Source organism: Equus asinus, chromosome 22 (assembly GCF_041296235.1).
Source record: "Equus asinus isolate D_3611 breed Donkey chromosome 22, EquAss-T2T_v2, whole genome shotgun sequence".
NCBI classification, from domain to species: Eukaryota; Metazoa; Chordata; class Mammalia; order Perissodactyla; family Equidae; genus Equus; species Equus asinus.
Window position 1 is genome coordinate 56,174,108 of NC_091811.1, and position 18,676 is coordinate 56,192,783.

At 35.4% G+C, this 18,676-nt stretch overlaps 1 protein-coding gene and 1 pseudogene across 1 annotated transcript; one reads left to right on the plus strand and one right to left on the minus strand.

Moving 5' to 3' along the window:
* Positions 1-9,003: 9,003 nt before the first annotated feature.
* Positions 9,004-9,939, plus strand: LOC123279976 (olfactory receptor 6C74-like; annotated as a pseudogene).
* A 4,657-nt stretch (positions 9,940-14,596) lies between these two features.
* Positions 14,597-15,538, minus strand: LOC106832595 (olfactory receptor 10C1-like). The gene has a single exon (XM_014843431.3). The coding sequence runs from the start codon at positions 15,536-15,538 to the stop codon at positions 14,597-14,599; it is 942 nt and encodes a 313-aa protein (XP_014698917.3).
* Positions 15,539-18,676: the final 3,138 nt, after the last annotated feature.

The window sequence follows — 18,676 nt, forward strand, 5'->3', positions numbered from 1 at the left end:
CTTAGCCAGACTAAGAAAAAAGACATAAGGCTAAAATAGTAGAATTAGAAATGAAAGAGGAGAAATTGCAAAGGATACTACAGAAATACAAAGGATTATACGAGGATACTATGAAAAACTGTATGCCAACAAATTAGACAATCTAGAAGAAATGGATAAATTCTTAGACTCATACAACCTCCCAAAACTGAATCAAGAAGAAATAGAGAAAATGAATAGACCAATCATAAATAAAGAGATCGAAATAGTAGCAAAAACCTCCCCAAACCAAAAGTTCAGGCACAGAATGTTTCTTGGTCAAATTCTGTCAAACATTCAAAGATTTAACCCCTACCCTTCTCAAACTGTTCCAGAACATTGAGGAAGATGGAACACTTCCAAACACATTCTATGGGGCCAACAACACCCTGATACCAAAGCCAGACAAGGAAAATGCAGAGAAGGAAAATTACAGGCCAATATCACTGATGAACATAGATGCAAAAATCCTCAACAAAATATTGGTGAACTGTATAGAGAAATACATTAAAATGATCAAACACCATGACCAAGTAGGATTTTCACCAGGGACACAGGGATGGTTCAACATTCGTAAATCAATCAATGTGATAAATCACATTAACAAAATGAGGAATAAGAATCACAAGATCATCTCAATAGATGCCAAGAAACCATTTGACAAGATCCAACATCGATTTATGGTAAAGACTCTCAATAAAATGAGTATAGAAGGAAAGTACCTCAGTACAATAAACGCCGTGTATGACGAACTCACAGCCAACATCATACTATGAAGTCAAAAACTAAAAGCCATCTCTCTGAGAACAGGAACAAGATAAGGGTGCCCACTCTCACCACTCCTATTCAGCATAGTAATGTAGGCTTTGACCAGAGCAACTGTGCAAGAAAAAGAAATAAAGTGAATCCAAATTGGAAAGAAGTGAAACTCTGGTTGTTTGCAGATGACGTGATTCTAAAGAATCCATTAGAAAACTATTAGAAATAATCAACAACTATGGCAAACTTGCAGGGTACAAAACCACCTTACAAATATTAGTTACATTTCTGTACACTAACAACCAACTAGCATAAAGAAAAGTCAGACTTCAATCCCATTTCAATTGCAGCAAAAAGAAAATAATATGTAGGAATAAACTTAACCAAAGAGGTGAACGACCTGTACGCTGAAAATTATAGACATTATTGAAGGAAATTGAAGAAGACATAAAGAGATGGAAAGATATTCCATGCTCATGGTTTGGAAGAATCAATGTAGTTAACATGTCCAAACTACCTAAAGTAATCTACAGATTCAATGCAATCCCAATCAGAATCCCAATGACATTCTTCACGAAAATAGGACAACAAATCCTAAAATTTATATGGAAAAATAAAAGACTTTGCTTAACCAAAGGAATCCTGAGATAAAAGAATAAAGCTGGAGGCATCACAGTACCTGACTTCAAAATACAGTACAAAGTTACAGTAATCAAAATAGCATGTACCGGCAGGAAAACAGACACACAGAACAATGGAACAGACTTGAAAGCCCAGAAATAAAGCCAGACATCTATGGATAGCTAATTTTCGACAAGGGTGCCAAGAAATTACAATGGAGAAAGGAAAGTCTCTTCAATAAATTGAACTGGGTAAACTAGACAGCCACATGAAAAGAATAAAAGTAGACCATTCTTTACACCATACACAAAAATTAACTCAAAATGGACTAAAGACTTGAATGTAAGACTTAAAATGATAAAACTCCTAGAAGAAAATATAGGCAGTACACTCCTTGACATTGATCTTGGCAGCATCTTTTCAGATATGATGTCTACTTTGGCAAGGGAAACAAAAGAAAAAAATTAACAAATGGGACTACATCAGACTAAAAAGATTCTGTAAGGCAAAGGAAACCTTGAACAAAATGAAAAGAACACCCACCAATTGGGAGAAATTATTTGCAAGTCTTTTATCTGAGATGGGGTTAACCTCCAATATATAGAGAGAACTCATACAACTCAACAACAAAAAAACAAACAACCTGATCAAAAAATGGGCAGAGGATACGAACAGGCATTTTTTCCAAAGAAGATTTATAGATGGTCAACAGACAAATGAAGCAATCTTCAACATCCCTATTTATTCAAGAAATGCAAATCAAAACTACAATGAGATATCACCTTACACCACTCAGAATGGCTATAATTACCAAGACAAAAGTCAACAAATATTGGAGAGGATGTGGAGTAAAGGGATCCCTCAGACACTGCTTGTGGAAATGCAAACCTGTGCTGCCACTATGGAAAACAGTATGGAGATTAGTCAAAATACTAAAAATAGAAATATCCTATGATCCAGATATCCCACTGTGGGGTATTTATCTAAAGTACTTGAAATCAATGATCCAAGGATATTTAAGCACCCCTATGTGCACTGCAGCATTATGCACAAAAGCAAAGATGTGGAAGCAACCCGAGTACCATTCTATGGATGAATGGATAAAGAAGATGTGGTGTATATATATATATATATATATATACACAATGGAATACTACTCAGCCACAAAAAAGGAAAATCATCCCATTTGCAGTAACACGGATGGACCTTGAGGATATGATGTTAAGTGAAAAAAGCTAGACAGAGAAAGACAAATACTACATGATTTCACTCACACGTAGAAGGTAAATACATGGATAAAGAGAATAGATTAGTGGTTACCAGAGGTGAAGGGGGTTGGGAGGGTTGGAAAAGGGGGTAATGTGTACTTGAAATTATATGATGTTATAAACCATTATGATGTCAATAAAATTACTGAGATAAAAAAAGAAAAAAACTACAATGAGATATTGCCTCACAACTGTCAGAATGGCTATAATTAACAAGACAAGAAATATCCTGTGTTAGAGAGAATGTGGAAAAAGGGAACCCTCATAAACTGCTGATGGGAATGTAAACTGCTGCAGCCCCTATGAAAAATAGTATGGAGAGTCCACAAAAAATTAAGAATAGAACTACCATATGATCCATCTATTCTACTTCTTGGTATTCATCTAAAGAACATGAAAACATGAAAGCCAAAAGATATTTGCACTCCTATGTTCATTGCAGCATTAGTTAGGATAGCCAAGACTTAGAAACAACCTGAGTGCCTATTAATGGATGAATGGATAAAGAAGATGAGGGCCTATACACAATGGAATACTACTCAGCCATAAAAAATTAAAATCTTGCCACTTGCAACAATATGGATGGGTCTTGAGGGTATTAAGCCAAATAAAATAAGTGAGGTGGAGAAAGTAAAATATACTATGATTTCACTTACAATTGGAAGATAAATCATCAACCACCACAAACAAACAAACGTATAGATACAGTGGTTAGATTGGTGATTGTCAGAGAGGAGTCAGGCAGAGAGGAGGGCAAAAGGGAAAGTGGGGCACCTGTGTATGGTGACGAAGGGTAATTAGTGTTTGGGTGGTGATTGTGATGTAGTCTACACAGAAATCAAAATATAATGATGTACACCTGCAATTTATATAATGCTAGAAACCAATGTTACCTCAATTAAAAAAAATAGCTGAATGGCTAAACATATGTGATGCATCCATATAGGATACTATACAATAATAAAAAGAATAAGATATCAAGCCATGCAAAGACATTGGTTAATTTTAAATGCACATTGCTAAGTGAAAGAAGGCAAAAGGCTATATACTGTGTGATTCCATTTATGTGATAATCTGAAAGATACAAATTTATAGAGAAAGTAAACAGACCAGTGGTTGCCAGGACTTTGGGGAAGGGAGAGTTGAATAATTGAGGTACGCTTGATTTTATTTAGGGTAGTAAAACTATTCTATATGACACTAAAATAATGGATATATGACACTCTGCAGTTGTCAAAACCGATAAAACTTTGCAATGAATAATAATCCTAATGTATGAAAATTAAAAAAAATAAAATCCAGGATGTTAAAATGGAATGCAGAAGAATGTAACTGGATTACAAGTGTGTGAAACAACGTCAGTGAAGGGAGTAGGAGAAAAAGGTAACTGTGGAAATGAGTGGAATCAGTGAGACTAAAGTCTAAAGGAACGGTACAGAAGCCCTGAACTCTAGTTGATGAAGTTGTTTGTTTCCCCCTATATATATATACTATAAATATATATATTATATTTATATTTATATATTACATTTATATATTATAATATATATACTATATATTATATTCATATATATTCAAGTATATATATATGTGTGTGTATATATATATATACACTTTAATAATTAACTACATGAATGACTAATGTAGGGAGCCAGTGTTTCACTGTTGGAGTGAGAGGTTATACATAAGCAAGAGAACAAAGTAGAATGAGCCATGTGGTCAAAGGTTAAAGTTGAAGACCTCAGTATGAACTCATGATTAGCTTAATCTAGATACAGATGGGTATGTAGACAAATATTTATAGTTGTGTGTAGAGGCGTGGATTAATACAAACATATATGATTTCATGGCTGTCACCTGAGGGACCCAGAAGCAAGGATACCCCAGAAAAACTGCAATAAAAGGAGATTCTAGAAATGGCTGACAAGTATTCCTCAAAATTGTCAAGGTCATCAAAAACATAAATACTTCAGAAAGAGTCCCATTCTACAGGAACTGAGGGGTACAAGTCTAATGCTTGCCATTCCATCTGCGTTACAAAGTGAGAGGAGTAAAGAGGCGGAGGAGGACAAACCCCCTTTTATCCAGGGATAATCATGCAAATTCCACAGATTATCTCCACTTACATCCTTTGGGCAGAAGTTAGTCACACGTCCACCACGAGTTTCAAGGAAGGCTAGCTATATACATAGATAAATGTTCTATTAATATTGAAGAAATGGAGAATGCTTAGTTATTATGAAATACCAGTTTAACATCCACTGGACAATATCATAAATATTATTTGGAGAAAAAGCAGCTTTCAAAATGGAAACTGAAGGACATACAGGACATGAAGTGTTGAGTGTGTCTGAGAAATGAATAATGATGCATTTAGACTGAGGTGCAATTTTTTCTACGACAGGCTAAATTCTCCATCTTATATTGTCACTTTTTGTTACCAACTAAAATAATCTTTCCTTTTTTTTTTCTGCTTCCAAATACTTATCTATGTATATGGGATTTCAAAACATGAGTCTTTGGGAGGGCAAAGACACGCTAGGGAAATCTATACTGAATTCTCTAGAGACATCGTTAAAAGTGGTTTTGTAAATTACATTTTTATTTTTTAATATTTAGCACCTGAGGAGAACACTTAGATAACACAGAAATTTGTGATCCTTTGGGAATGATGTTCTTTGATCTCAAATCCTCCTGAGAATTCTTCATACTTTCCTTTAGGGTGCAGAAAGCATAAATACTCCAGAGGATCAAGTATTGATTAATTTCATACGATATTATAGGTAATACTTACAAAAGTATTCAAAATATAAAAAAAATTGTACTAACGGAGAAATTTAATACTGTAGGGGAGGAAGACATTTCCTCTTCCCAAATGTGGGTTCTTCTGGCCAGAGAACGAATTAAATTTACATGAGACAGAATAGCAAGAGAAAATTAAACAAAGCTTTATGAGGAACCATGGCCCGGGGCCTTTCTTCCTGAAGGAAGAAAGGGCACCGAAGAAGTGGGGTACACATGGTGGTTATATACCCCCAAACAGGGTGTTTCACATGTGATTGAAATGTCCCTCCCACAATAGTCACAAGATTGCCCTGTCAGCACAGCGCTTGATGGACACAGCAGGTAGTGGTCTGCTGTCTCAGAGGGCGTAGCCGGAGGCAAGTCGATTGTCTGGAGCTGGGCGGTCACAGGTGAGCGCAGCAATCAGTTCCTAGCCTAAGGAAAGATGCTTAATCCTTAAAGAAATGCCAAAGTTGGGAGGGGGAGGGAAGTCAGTTACAGGAGGTTACCAGACTAGCACAATAAAATGCAGATTTAAGTCCTTGCCTTTGGTATTGATTAAGAGTTTTTGGAGAGAAGGTCATCTCCTTTCTTCTTCCTGGTACAGAGAGGGAGGCACCTTTTACAGATAGAGATTTACCTTACAAATGCAAACGTGTCCTAAGAAAGGGCAAGTTCCATTCCTCAGAGCCTCCTTGCCTGTCCCAGTTTATCAAAGGCAATCAACCTCAAATAATCCTGATGCCAAAGAGACATATCTTGGGGTGGCCAATTCCAGGTCCCCATAATACACTAGTCTAAAAATAAACGCTAGTCTGCAAAATAAAAATAGCTGCTCAAACCATTTACACAGTTGCCCCTTGTAGATAAGGAAAAACGATCACAGATTGTGGGGGAGAGTGAGATCCATTCAGAGAACAATGGAAGATCATTGTGCTCTGTTCAGCAGGAGAGTAAAAGAGTGAAATACTGAAGCAGAGATGATTTTGTCTGAACAAATTTATGTATGTATCTTCTTAAAAAAAGGTGTTTGAGTTTTTAAATGTTTTTGGTAGACTGCTTTAGGACTCAAAAAGTGAAAAGAATTGGTATGTCCAAAAGTTAAGGATCGTATTTTCTGTTAGATCCACTTTACTCCACTTCTGTTCTATTTGTACCATTAAAGTATTAACTTTATTTTTTCTAACTTTTTAAATTTTGATATAGGGAAAATGGTGAAAGAAAACAATGAAATATAATAAAAATTTAGTACTGAAAAATTTTTCCTTTTTAAAAGTTACGTGATATTCACAATATCTAACACAACCTAACATCATTGCCTTCATAGGCCTGACTTCATGGTTTGGTAATGTGAGTTTTGTTAATGTTTTTATAGTATGTGATGGAGACAGTTGGTGTGTGTAATTGTTGATGTTGGACAAAGAAATAATTTGACATGGTATGTTTCTGATGTAGATGTTTTAGATATACACATTCCTACAACTGTTGCCTTTGAGTAATTTGTGTCAATGAAGAAAAATTATGAGAAGTCACTTCACAGTTATGTGAATGTCAAAAGAATGTCCATGAAAAATGTCATTTCTTTTCACCCATATATGTCTACATTATTAACATTATTTTGATAGCAATTCTCATTTCTTTATCTTAGAATCCTCCTGTAAACTCCTCTAGATATTACTGGAAACAACTTGTATTTGTCCTTATATATTTATTTTTGTTTATGTATGAGCGTTTCTAATAATAATGTATCTTTTAGAGGTTGGAAGTAATTATCTTGATATCATCAAGATAGAAAACAGTGTCTTGCAGAGTTCCCATCTTCAAACCTTAATCATTTTATTTGCTTGATGATGAAGATATGAGGAAGGAATTTTTCCTTAGAGGTATCATTAATCTTTTTTTAAAAGATGCACCATATCTGGCCTATACTTATTTGTACAAAATGCACTTTTAGGAAGACAACTTTGGAAAATACACTTTTTCAAATTTAATCCTGATCTCCAATTTTCTAGCTGTGCAAACCTGAACTATATGACTTTCTCAGTTCACATATGCCACTTGTTGAGTTACCTATAGTTAATATTTGTTTAATTATGTGTTAGCCAAACATTTGAATATCCTTATGGTAAGGAAGTATATGCCTCCTAAAATTTGTGTCAACACTGTTCTGCGATTCATTACGTGTTGAAATTTACCAAACACTCAATCCTCATCTCTTTTAGACCATACTGATTTCAAGATTGTTCGTGTTTTCGGTCTGCAATAGAAAAACAATAAAATTTCATTAGGAAACATTTTTTCCTCATAATTTTTACTTGTTACATATTTTAACTTAGTAATTTACATATTTTTATTTTTCAAATTTTTACTTACTAACTTACATATATGTATATTTTTTTTTGCTTGAGGAAGATTCTCCCTGAGCTAGCATCCATGGGTTGCTGCCTCAGCATGGGTGATGAATGGTGTAGGTCCGTGCCCAGGAGCTGAACCTGGACCGCCGAAGTGGAGCATAGAACTTACCCACTATGCCACTGGGCCTGCCCCTAATTTATGTATTTTTAGTCTTTTTAAAATATTTTCCTCAAATTCACTACCCTATATCTAAAAGACCTTTCTTAGGTCTAGGGATTTCCACACAACTTTGTCTTTGTCTTTCTCTTCTCTTTTCTTCTCCCACCTCACTCAATTACATGAACCCATATTTATATATTTCTCTTTGCTTCCACATCCTTTTATCTCACTTTTTTCTTTTCTTTACCTGGTCCATTTTCAGAACCACGATCTGCAGAAGAAAATTGCAGTTTCTTGCCATTCATGCTGATATTGCTTGACTGTTCCAGCTGATTTTGTTTTGGGGAACAAATTGGGAAGTGTGGGGGTGATAGAGATTGAGAGAATGGAAATACTAATAAGAATGGAAAACAAAATTATTCCCAATGCCTCATATTCACTTATCTGAAATTGGATCTCATTAGCCATGAAAGTAAATGACACAGGAATCAGACATTTGAGTTTGATTAGCTGAGTAAAGTGCTCTAGTTATACGAGCCCTGTGTATTGATCATGGCTGGCTGTATATGTGAGTGTGTGCTAAATGCAAAACATGGCCTGAAGTGCTTGTTATGACAGGTATCATTGTGGTTCTAGTGTGAAACTTCTTTAAATGAACAGGAAATGGCGTGCTATTCCAACTTTTGCACAGTATCAGAGAGAAGAAGCGTTCTTCTATACTTTAAAATCTCCCTATATCTCTCAAATTTATTAACAGAAAAAAAATCAACAATTACTATCATTATGTAGGTTATTGTCTGGTAGGACTGCAAACTAAAAGTTGAATCCTCTGTTTAGATAGTCTAGAAATGAAACTATTGTTCTTCCTGACAGAGCAGTCTTTAAAAGATAAATGAGCATTGAGTTATTCTATCTGAAACATCACTTTGCTAACTTGACCTACCTACACACTAGTTATCACTGTCACTGTTCCATTGGGATCATCACTTTTTTTCTTTCTTTTTTTTTCTATTTAGACCTGGAAAAGTGGAGGACAGTAATGGGAAACCATACAAAAGTGACCGTGTTTATCCTAACAGGTTTGACTGATGATCCAAAATTCAAAGTTGTATTATCTATCTTCCTGCTACTCATCTACTTGCTAAGCATCACTGGCAATCTGATCATCATCGCACTCACCCTGATCGATGCTCACCTCAAGACCCCCATGTATTTTTTCCTTTGAAATTTTTACTTCTTTGAAATTTTCTATACTGCTACGTGTATCCCTAAATTTCTGACTAGTATGGCAACTGAAGACGCAACCATTTCCTATAATAGCTGTGTAGTTAAGTGTTTTTTCCCTTCCTTCTTGGAGCATCTGAATTTTGCCTGCTGGCGGCTATATTTGATGACTGCTATGTTGCCATCTGTAGGCCCCTGCATTACACCACCATCACGAACACTAAAATCTGCATACAGCTCATCCTCAGTTGTTGGCTTGCTGGGTTTTTTGTCATCTTTCCACCAATCAGTTTAGGCTTAGACCTTGACTTCAATGCCTCCAACATCGTTAATCATTTCTACTGTACTACGGCTCCCCTCATGCAGATCTCCTGCTCAGACACACAGCTTCTGGAGATGATGGAATTTGTCTCAGCTGTGGTGACACTCGTGGTAACATTGGTAATAGTGATAATATCCTATACCTATATTCCCTTGAACATTCTAAGAATCTCTTCAACTAGTCATAGGAAAAAGGCTTTTTCAACATGTTCTTCTCATGATTGTGAGATCCCTTTCTTATGGCACCTGTATCTCCATGTATCTTAAACCAACGGTCAAACAAAGAGTGTCTTTTTCCAAGCGAATTACTGTGCCCACTACCTCCCTTGCTCCACTTTTGAATCCTTTCATCCACACCTTGTAGAACCAACAAGTGAAAAAAGCCTTCATGAATATGCTACACAGGGTTGTTTCTTTCTCAAACAAGTGAACATCCTTTCACGTTATATATAAAGGAAATGAACAAAGGAGTCAAATAGTTTGTGTGTCCAATAGTAGCTTCCAGTACATAGTTTCCTCCTTTTTTTCTCCTTTCATTTTTGTGATCTTTGTCTTTTTCAATTTTTATTAATAAAAATATTTGTTCCATAGAAGTTAATTTTCTCTATGTTATTCACTAGTTTTTTTTCTCATCTCATTTCCTTTTCCTCTGAGTATGTGAAAGAAATTGAGCTGAGTTTTATAATCTGTCTCTTTTGTCTTCGATTTCTGCTTAGTCAAGACTATAAAATATTGTTTGATTCGAATTATATTTCTTGTAGAATAAAATTCAAATGTTATTACTATCGTTTATTTGTGGTCAGTTGCAACCTGCTTAAAATTAATATTTATTGATTCTTTTTGTAATACTACCAATTTATTGGTGTACATTCTATTTAAAGTAATTAAAATAAAATTTTCACAGAGATTAGCCATCACTGTCGATACTCATCTTTGAAAACTTTTGTCTTAAAAATATATGATTGCTGTGTTAAAGTATATTCTATGGAAACTATTTGTTCAAAATAAAGTGAGTTTGAAAAATACCATCTAAAGATGCATAATAAAATATAGGCAGAAAAAAACTACATATAGTATTTAATTGACTGGACACTTTTACATTTTTCCGTGCAATTTGTAGAATGAACTGGATCTTAAAAAATATTTGAATTATGAGTAAGATTTCAAGAAAATGATTATTAATGAGTTGATTACCTTTGTTTTTGATAGTTTAGGTGTAATTTTTTTTCCATCTTGAGAAAGTAGGCCTGGTGATCCTGATGCATTATCTAACTTTTAGAAATTTAAGAGTACATAAAATGAAAAAAAATATATATGTATATAATATATTGAGACAAACTAATACAAAATTAACCTAAGTCTCTCTTCATATTCTTACTTTTGATTCTGTTAAAGGACCAATTAGGAAGAGTTCACTTAAAGCATACTGTCCAAGTTAAACTGCTAATTTATCATTGAGGTATTCTGAAAAGCTTTATTTATGTATTTTTAAATGTCTGTCATCTACTAGTCATTGAGGATGTTCTGTAACTCTTAATAAGGGTCTGGCACTTCTAAACTAAGACTTCTCCATTCCCACTCTCAGGTAGATTAAAGTTCTCTCTCTTTTATTTCGGTTTGACTATGACATTTCACCCACATTGCTTCTATTAGAAGCACTACCATTGGTCTCTGAATCCTGAATCCCGAGGTGGTTTACTATCACTGTTTTTTGGTTTTAGTTTTGTCTTTTAAATTGCATCTTTCACAAGTAACACAATGTTTTTTTTTAAGATTGGCACCTGAGCTAACAACTGTTGCCAATCTTCCTTTTTTTATTTTCCTGCTTTTTTCTCCTCCAATGCCCCCAGGAAATAGTTGCATATCTTTTTTAGTTGTGGATCCTTCTTGTTGTGGCATGTGGGACGCTGCCTCAACACGGCCTAACGAGAGGTGCTATGTCCGTGCTCAGGATGCAAACCCGGGGCCGCCGAAGCAGAGCCTGCGAACCTAACCACTCAGCCACAGGACCGGCCCCAACACAGATTTTTAAATACAAGCACAACTTATTTCTTGAAAGAGCTTCTACCTAAAATGCTGAAATGTTTTTACCTGAACTGCTTTCAGCTTTTCTGCTCTAATGAGGTTGACTGGACTATAAATATGATATTAAAATAAGAATCAGATTTTGTTGACTATCTATTAAATTACTGGCATTCTTGGGTGTTTTATATAAATCACATAATTCTGAAACAACATTGTGATATAATATTATTAGTAGCATTATGCATAGGAGCAAAAGATAACTCAGTTAGGCTACGATCATTTTGAAAGATACAAAGTTAAAAAGAATAGTGAAAATTTAAACTCAGGAAGGCTTAGTTTTCATTACTCTGAAAATCTTGGTGTCTTTTATTTGTCTTAAACTTATTCTCCAGACATTCCTGAGTTGTCTGGTACAGGACATTTATTTCCTCACATGTTGAGCACTCTAAATGAAGACTAGAAGAGTATTGATAGTATCACTTTCACTCTGCTTGCAGTCATTCTTACCTAAAGCTCCCATACTCTTCTGCTTTCTTGTCTCTAAATTAGTAAGCTCTCCTGAGCCCTCTAAGTACTCAATCAAATATCATCATAAGGTCTTAATATCTTAAGAGTAGTAAATATATCTTATAATATAAATATAAGAATATTAAATTAAATTAAATATAAGAAAATTAAAATATCTTAAGAACATTGCCTGTATTTCAAGGCAGAGTTAGTCACTCAATTCTCTGGGCAACTTCTCCCTTAATACATTATTTTTGAATAACTTAATGGCATCTATCCCACAAAGGTCATTGTAACTTGCCAGTTGATTTGCCCATAAATTTAGCTGTTTTCAGTTATTTTTCCCAAAATGAAGTCTAATAGGTATGTACTTCTCATCTGACTATGGGTACAGACTTGCTTTTTTTCTTTCATCAAATTAGTCTTCCAGGATTTAAATAACATGCTCACGATTGAAAGACTCTTATTTGTTATTCAAAAGAAGTCTACAGAAACTTCCATGCTTTTTCTCAAGAAATATATCTCAAATTTTGTTCAGTTAAACTGTAACATAAAATCCCTTCTCCTCCAAATAAAAATTATTGGGAAATTTCTTATTGAAAATACTTCAATATTTTTATTAAGTAGAAAAATAATTTAAGATTGAATCCCCTTGCCATTAACCTATAATTAGAGTCTCTAAAAGGTACAGATAATTCTCCCATAAAAATAAGTGCTGGACAGAAATCTGCTCTTTTCTGAATAACTCAAACGTAATTTTCTAAGTTTCAAATATATTTTCCATCCTCAATGCTTCCTTTTCCCCAAGGATAGCATAATTGCTATATTCAGATTGTCTAACAAATCTCTATTTTTTTATTACTAGGTTATTCAATACCTCTGTTGCTCCACTTTATTTATATTTTATTTGGATGTTCAGGCTGGTATGTTGAAACTCCTCCATAAAGTCATCGTGTTTCCATGCTGGTATGTCCAATAGTGTCAGGAACCTGCTGTGCTCTATCCTGTTGATTGGGCATTCCTAGTGTAATTGCTCATACTCGTGGCTTCAAATGGCTTACTGTCCCATTTTCATTACAAAGTGAGGGGGATAAAGAAGAAGAGGAAGGCAAACCCCGTTTATCAAAGAATAATCCCAGAAATTCCACAGATTCCCTCTATTTACATTCTTTGGACACAATTTAGTCACATGGCCACAGCAAGTTGCAAGGAAGTTTAGCTATAGACATAGACAAATATTCCATTAACATAGAAGAAGCAGAGAAGGCTTAGTTATTCAGAAATATCAGTTTGAGATCTAGCAGATAATAACACAAAGATTGTTTGGAGAAAAGACAGCTTTCAGAAAAAAAACTGAGGTCATACAAGACGTGAAAAGTTAGGTGTGTCTGAAGAATTAATAAAGGTGCATTTAGCCTGAGGTGCATCATTTTCTTTCTTTCTTTCTATTTAGAGCTGGAAAAGTAGAGGGCAGTAATGGAAAACTATACAAGAGTGACGATGTTTATCCTAGCAGGTTTGACTGATGATCCAAAATTGAAAGTAGTATTATTTATCTTCTTGCTTCCCCATCTACTTGCTAAGCATCACTGGCAATCTAACTATCATTGCACTCACCCTGGTCAATACTCATCTCAAGACCCCCATCATGGGGCCGGCCAGCTGCCATAAGAAAGAGATATCACAATCATGTGAGAAGAACGCGTTGAAAAAGCTTTTTCCCTCTGATTAGTTGAAGGGATTTTTAGAATGTTCAAAGGAATATAGGTATGTGATATTTCCACCATTACCAATTTGACCAGGAAAGTCATTGAATCAAAAATAAATCCCATTGTCTCAATGAGCTGTGTGTCTGAGCAGGAGATCTGCATGAGGGGAGTTTTGTCATAGTAGAAATGATCAATAATGTTGGAGGCAAAGAAATCAAAGTCTAGGCCTAAGAGGAGAGGTACAAAGAGGGAAAAACCCCAGCAAGCCAGCAACTGAGGATGAGCTGTATGCAGATTTTACTGTTCATGATAGTGGTGTAATGCAGGGGCTTACAGATGGCAACACAGCCATCATAGCACACAGTTGCCAGCAGGTAAAATTCAGATGCTCCAAAAAGGAAGGGAAAAAACAAGTGAGCAGCACAATTGTTTCAGGAAATAGTTTTGCCCCCAGTTTTCATAATAACTGGCAATTTGGGAATGCATGTAGTAGTATAGGAAATTTCTAAACATGAAAAATTCCAAAGGAAAAAGTAATGGGGGTCTTTTAGTTTTGCTGATATTTTGACATGCAGTTGTTTCAGTAGCGTTTGCTGAATCCTGTGCTATATCCAATGAGTCACCAGAGGAGAACTCTATGAGACAGAAAACCAAAGAAAAACCAGTGGAAATCTAAGCCAAATCTTTAGAATATAAATATAATTGATACACTTCTAGTTAGAACAGATCCAGTGTTTCCTGGTTGCTATACTACAAATACTTTAATAATTCATATTGGTAGAGGGAACATAAAACATTGGGTAACCTCTTTGTACAGTAGTGTAAATTTCTGCTGCTATGGCTGGTTTAGGCTGTTTGTCTAAGAGGGTTCCTTTGTGTTACCCTTTGAAAAGCTTCCTTTACTTCCTTGTTCCTCAAGGTGTAGATAACAGGATTCAGAGCAGGGGTGACCACGGTGTACATGAGGGCAGTGGCTTTGTCGGTTTCTGGAGTGTGTGCCACCTTAGGTTGGAGATAAGTGAACAAGGCAGTGCCAAAGAACAGAGAAACAACCAGGAGATGAGAAGAACAAGTGGAGAACGCTTTGCGTCTTCCAGCTGCTGAAGGGATTCTGAAGATGGTCGCAAGAATGCGCATGTAGGAGCACAGAATGAGGAAAGAGGGACTCATAATGAAGAGCACGGAGACAGCAAAAAACATGATTTTGATGTGGGAGATATCAACACAGACTAGTTTCACTACAGGCATGACGTCACAAAAAAAGTGCTGAATCTTTCCTGTTCCGCAGAAGGGCAGACTGAAGATCCAGGTGATCTGGGCTGACTCCACCACCACCCCGGTGGTCCAAGACGCTGCAGCCAGTTTCAAACAGACACGAGGGCCCATGCGGAGAGTGTAATGCAGTGGGTAACAAATAGCTACAAAGCGGTCATAAGCCATGGCTGCTAGCAGGCAGCATTCTGTCAGTCCCAAGATGGTAAATACGTACATCTGAGCTGCACAGCCTCTCATACTTATGGTCTTGGTCTCTGCCAGCAGGTGCACCAGCATCAGAGGCACCACACTGGTGATATAGCACACCTCCAGGAATGAGAGGTTAACCAGGAAGAAATACATGGGTGTGTGCAGGGAAGGGGTGAGCCCGACCAGGCAGATGATGATGAGGTTTCCTCCCACAGTAAACAAGTAAAGGATTAAGAACACAAGGAACAGCACAGGTTGTAACTCTGCTAGAGAGGAAAAAGCCGCAAATGTGAATCTGGTGCAGAGGGACTGGTTTCCACTCATTGTAGACTCAGAACCAGACATCTGTGGAGAAAACAAAGATGCAGATGAGACCTAAAGGAATCCAGTTACCTAGCACAGATTTCTATCAAACCTTAGAAAAGGAGCTTTCCTAGGATCAGTAGTCTGACATGAGAACCTAAACACTTCGTGTCCTTTTGCTAAATCTTTCCGTAAAGCTACCCAGTTAAAATGGATGTAATATTACCTCCTGATTTTGAGTTCTGGACCTTATGCTATTTTCACAGAAATTTAGAGAAAACAATAACTTAAGTTGCTTGATCTAATCTTTTTTGTTAATATCTTATTAATATTCTAATCATACAAACAGGCTATAAAGTAAATAATACATCAAGACATATAATTGGATTAGTGATATAAAACCTAAGTGTATAGAGTAAAATATAAAGGTGCTCTATCCTGGTCTTCTCAATTCTACAACCTTCATTAAAGCCACACTTCAGAGTTTGGAAGGGAGTATATTTTCAGTCACTTATCTATTCATTTTCATACATGTTTTTACTCATTGTGATTTGAAAAGAATAAGCCAATGATTAGGCAGTTAAATTCCATGGTGACCAAAACTAACAGAATCTCCTTTCCACAAGATCAATGTAATTTTACCAGAAATTGTGAGTAGGAGGACATACATAGAACAAGGCAAATTTTCTTTTCCTTGTTGGACTTCTGGACTTCCTATGATTCCAAAGTATAAAATAATGATGGAATAGGCAGTATTTCTGTTCTGATTGGAGACCATAGGGATTGCTTCCACTGCACACCAATTAATTATATTTGTCTCAGAGGAATTTGTTCAGAAACAACAAGGACGAATGTTCAATGTAAATTTGGTTTTCATTTTTTGAGTATATTTTCTGAAGATAATCTATTGCTGTTAGTTACATCACTTAAATTTCAAGTGTAAAACTAAGTTTCTAAGGGATTTTTATCATGTAATTGAAATAATTATTGATCTTTCTGGATATTTGCCATACTAATCTTCTTTAAGCTCCTCACACAGACATTGACTGCTCAAGTCTTTGTGAGATCAGTAAGCACAAGGCAGTACACAAAGCGGACTTCTTAAACTCCACAGAAAGCATTCATGTTATTCATTATCAATGATTAAATTGCTAGCAGCACAAATAAATAGGTTTGATCAGGGAAATTCCACATTTCCAATAAAATTAATTAAAATAATTTATCAAAAATATGGAAAGTGGCTTTTTTTGGACTGTCCTCAAGAAATGAAAAACTTGTTCATTCTTAATGATCTCTATTGCATCAATCAGAATACATTTGATTTTTAGTTCTTCCACTTTATCAAGGTATTAATTCACACATAAAATTGTATATCTCTAAAGTGTACAATATGATGATTTGATTTACATATACATCGTTAAATGATTCCTACAATCAGGTTAATGAAGACATCCATCTTGTGTGTGTGTGCAATGAGAATGCTTACTTAGGATCTACTTTATTAGCAAATTTCAAGTGTACAGATAGTATTATAATTATAGACAACATGCTGCACATTAGATTCTCACAACTTATTCATGTTATAACTGAGGGATTGTAGTCATTGATCAGTGTCTCCTCATGTTTCGTACTTCCTAGCCCACTCTACCCTCTGTTTCTATGAGCTCAGCTCTTTTTTTTGGTACTACAAATAAGTGAGAATATAGACTACTTGTCTTTCTGTGTCCAACTTGTTTTGCTTAATATAATGCCCTCCAGGTGTGTCTGTTTTGTCACAAACGTAATATTTCCTTCTTTTATATGACCACATTATAGTCTTCTTTGACATTGGTCTTGGCAAATTATTTCATATTTTTTGGATATGAAAAGGCAACCTAAAGAATGGGAGAAGATATTTATAAACATTATGTCTAACACGGGGTTAATATCTATAATATATAAGGATCTCATGCAACCCAATAGCAAATGTCAAATAATCTGATTAAAAAATGGGCAAAGGACTTGAATAGACATTTCTCCAAGAAGACATACAGACTACCAACAGTTATATGAAAAGATATTCAACATCACTAATCACCGGAGAAATGCAAATTAAAACCACTTTGAAGTATCACCTCATAGTTGTAAGGATGGTTGTTATCAAAAAAGTAACAGAAAGCAAATGCTGGTAAGGATGTGGAGAAAAGGGAATCATGTGCACTGTTGGTGGGAATGTAAATTGGTATAACCTTTATAGAAAACAGTATAAAGGTTTCTTAAAAAATTAAAAATAGCACTGCTATATGATTCATCAATCCCAGTTCTGGGTAAGAATCTAAAGGAAATAAATTTAGCATTTCGTAGAAATATCTGCATACTCATGGTCATTGCAGCATTATTCACAATAGCCAAGATATATCCTAAGTGTTCATCTTTGATGTGTGTTTATAGTAAGATATTAATAAAATAGAAGAAAACAGAGCTCCTACTGTATTTCTCTAATTTAACCTCCATCTGGGCTCTGTGTTGACTATTTATGAATCTAGTTATGAAGCCAGGGGATAGTATTAAAAACATAGCATAAGCATATGTTGGATGTAGGATATTTATTAAGAGAGAAAAGTCAAGAGTCTTCTCCTGCTGCTTCATATCTGCTTTTGACAAGAATTACTTGGTAAAAGGCCACAGTATTTGGTGAGATAATGGCCAGATGAGAGTGAGCACTACCAGCAATAAGAACAAAATACTGTAGGGACTTCAGATCCCATGATGACTCCTCGTATCCTTCTCTAAGGCCAGTGAACAAGACTTTGTGAGTGGTCCTTAAAACAAGACTTAAGATGAAAGAGTGGATCATGGCAACAAGGTGTTTTCCATGGCGAGGAAAGAGTATTTAAGGAGGAGTGATTAAGAGAGACAAACACTTATGAGAAGTTGAGAAAAATAGCTTTGATTTATCTGTTAATTTTTAGCTACACATTGGCAATTGACAATCTCAGAAAAGAATAATTTTGAAAGACAGGTAAGAGCACAAATCAGATTGAAGTTATTTGAGTAAAAATAGTTAAGAAATGAAAGAAACTAATGATAACAACAAAAGGGGCCATTTTGCCATGAGGAAGAGAAGAAAGACAGGGTTGATATCTAGAGAAAAAGAAAGGCAGGACAAGAATATTTACT

What these genes read in the sequence shown, in the direction of transcription:
- LOC106832595 (XM_014843431.3), bottom strand. Translation starts at nt 15,538, where the DNA reads ATGAGTGGAAACCAGTCCCTCTGCACCAGATTCACATTTGCGGCTTTT.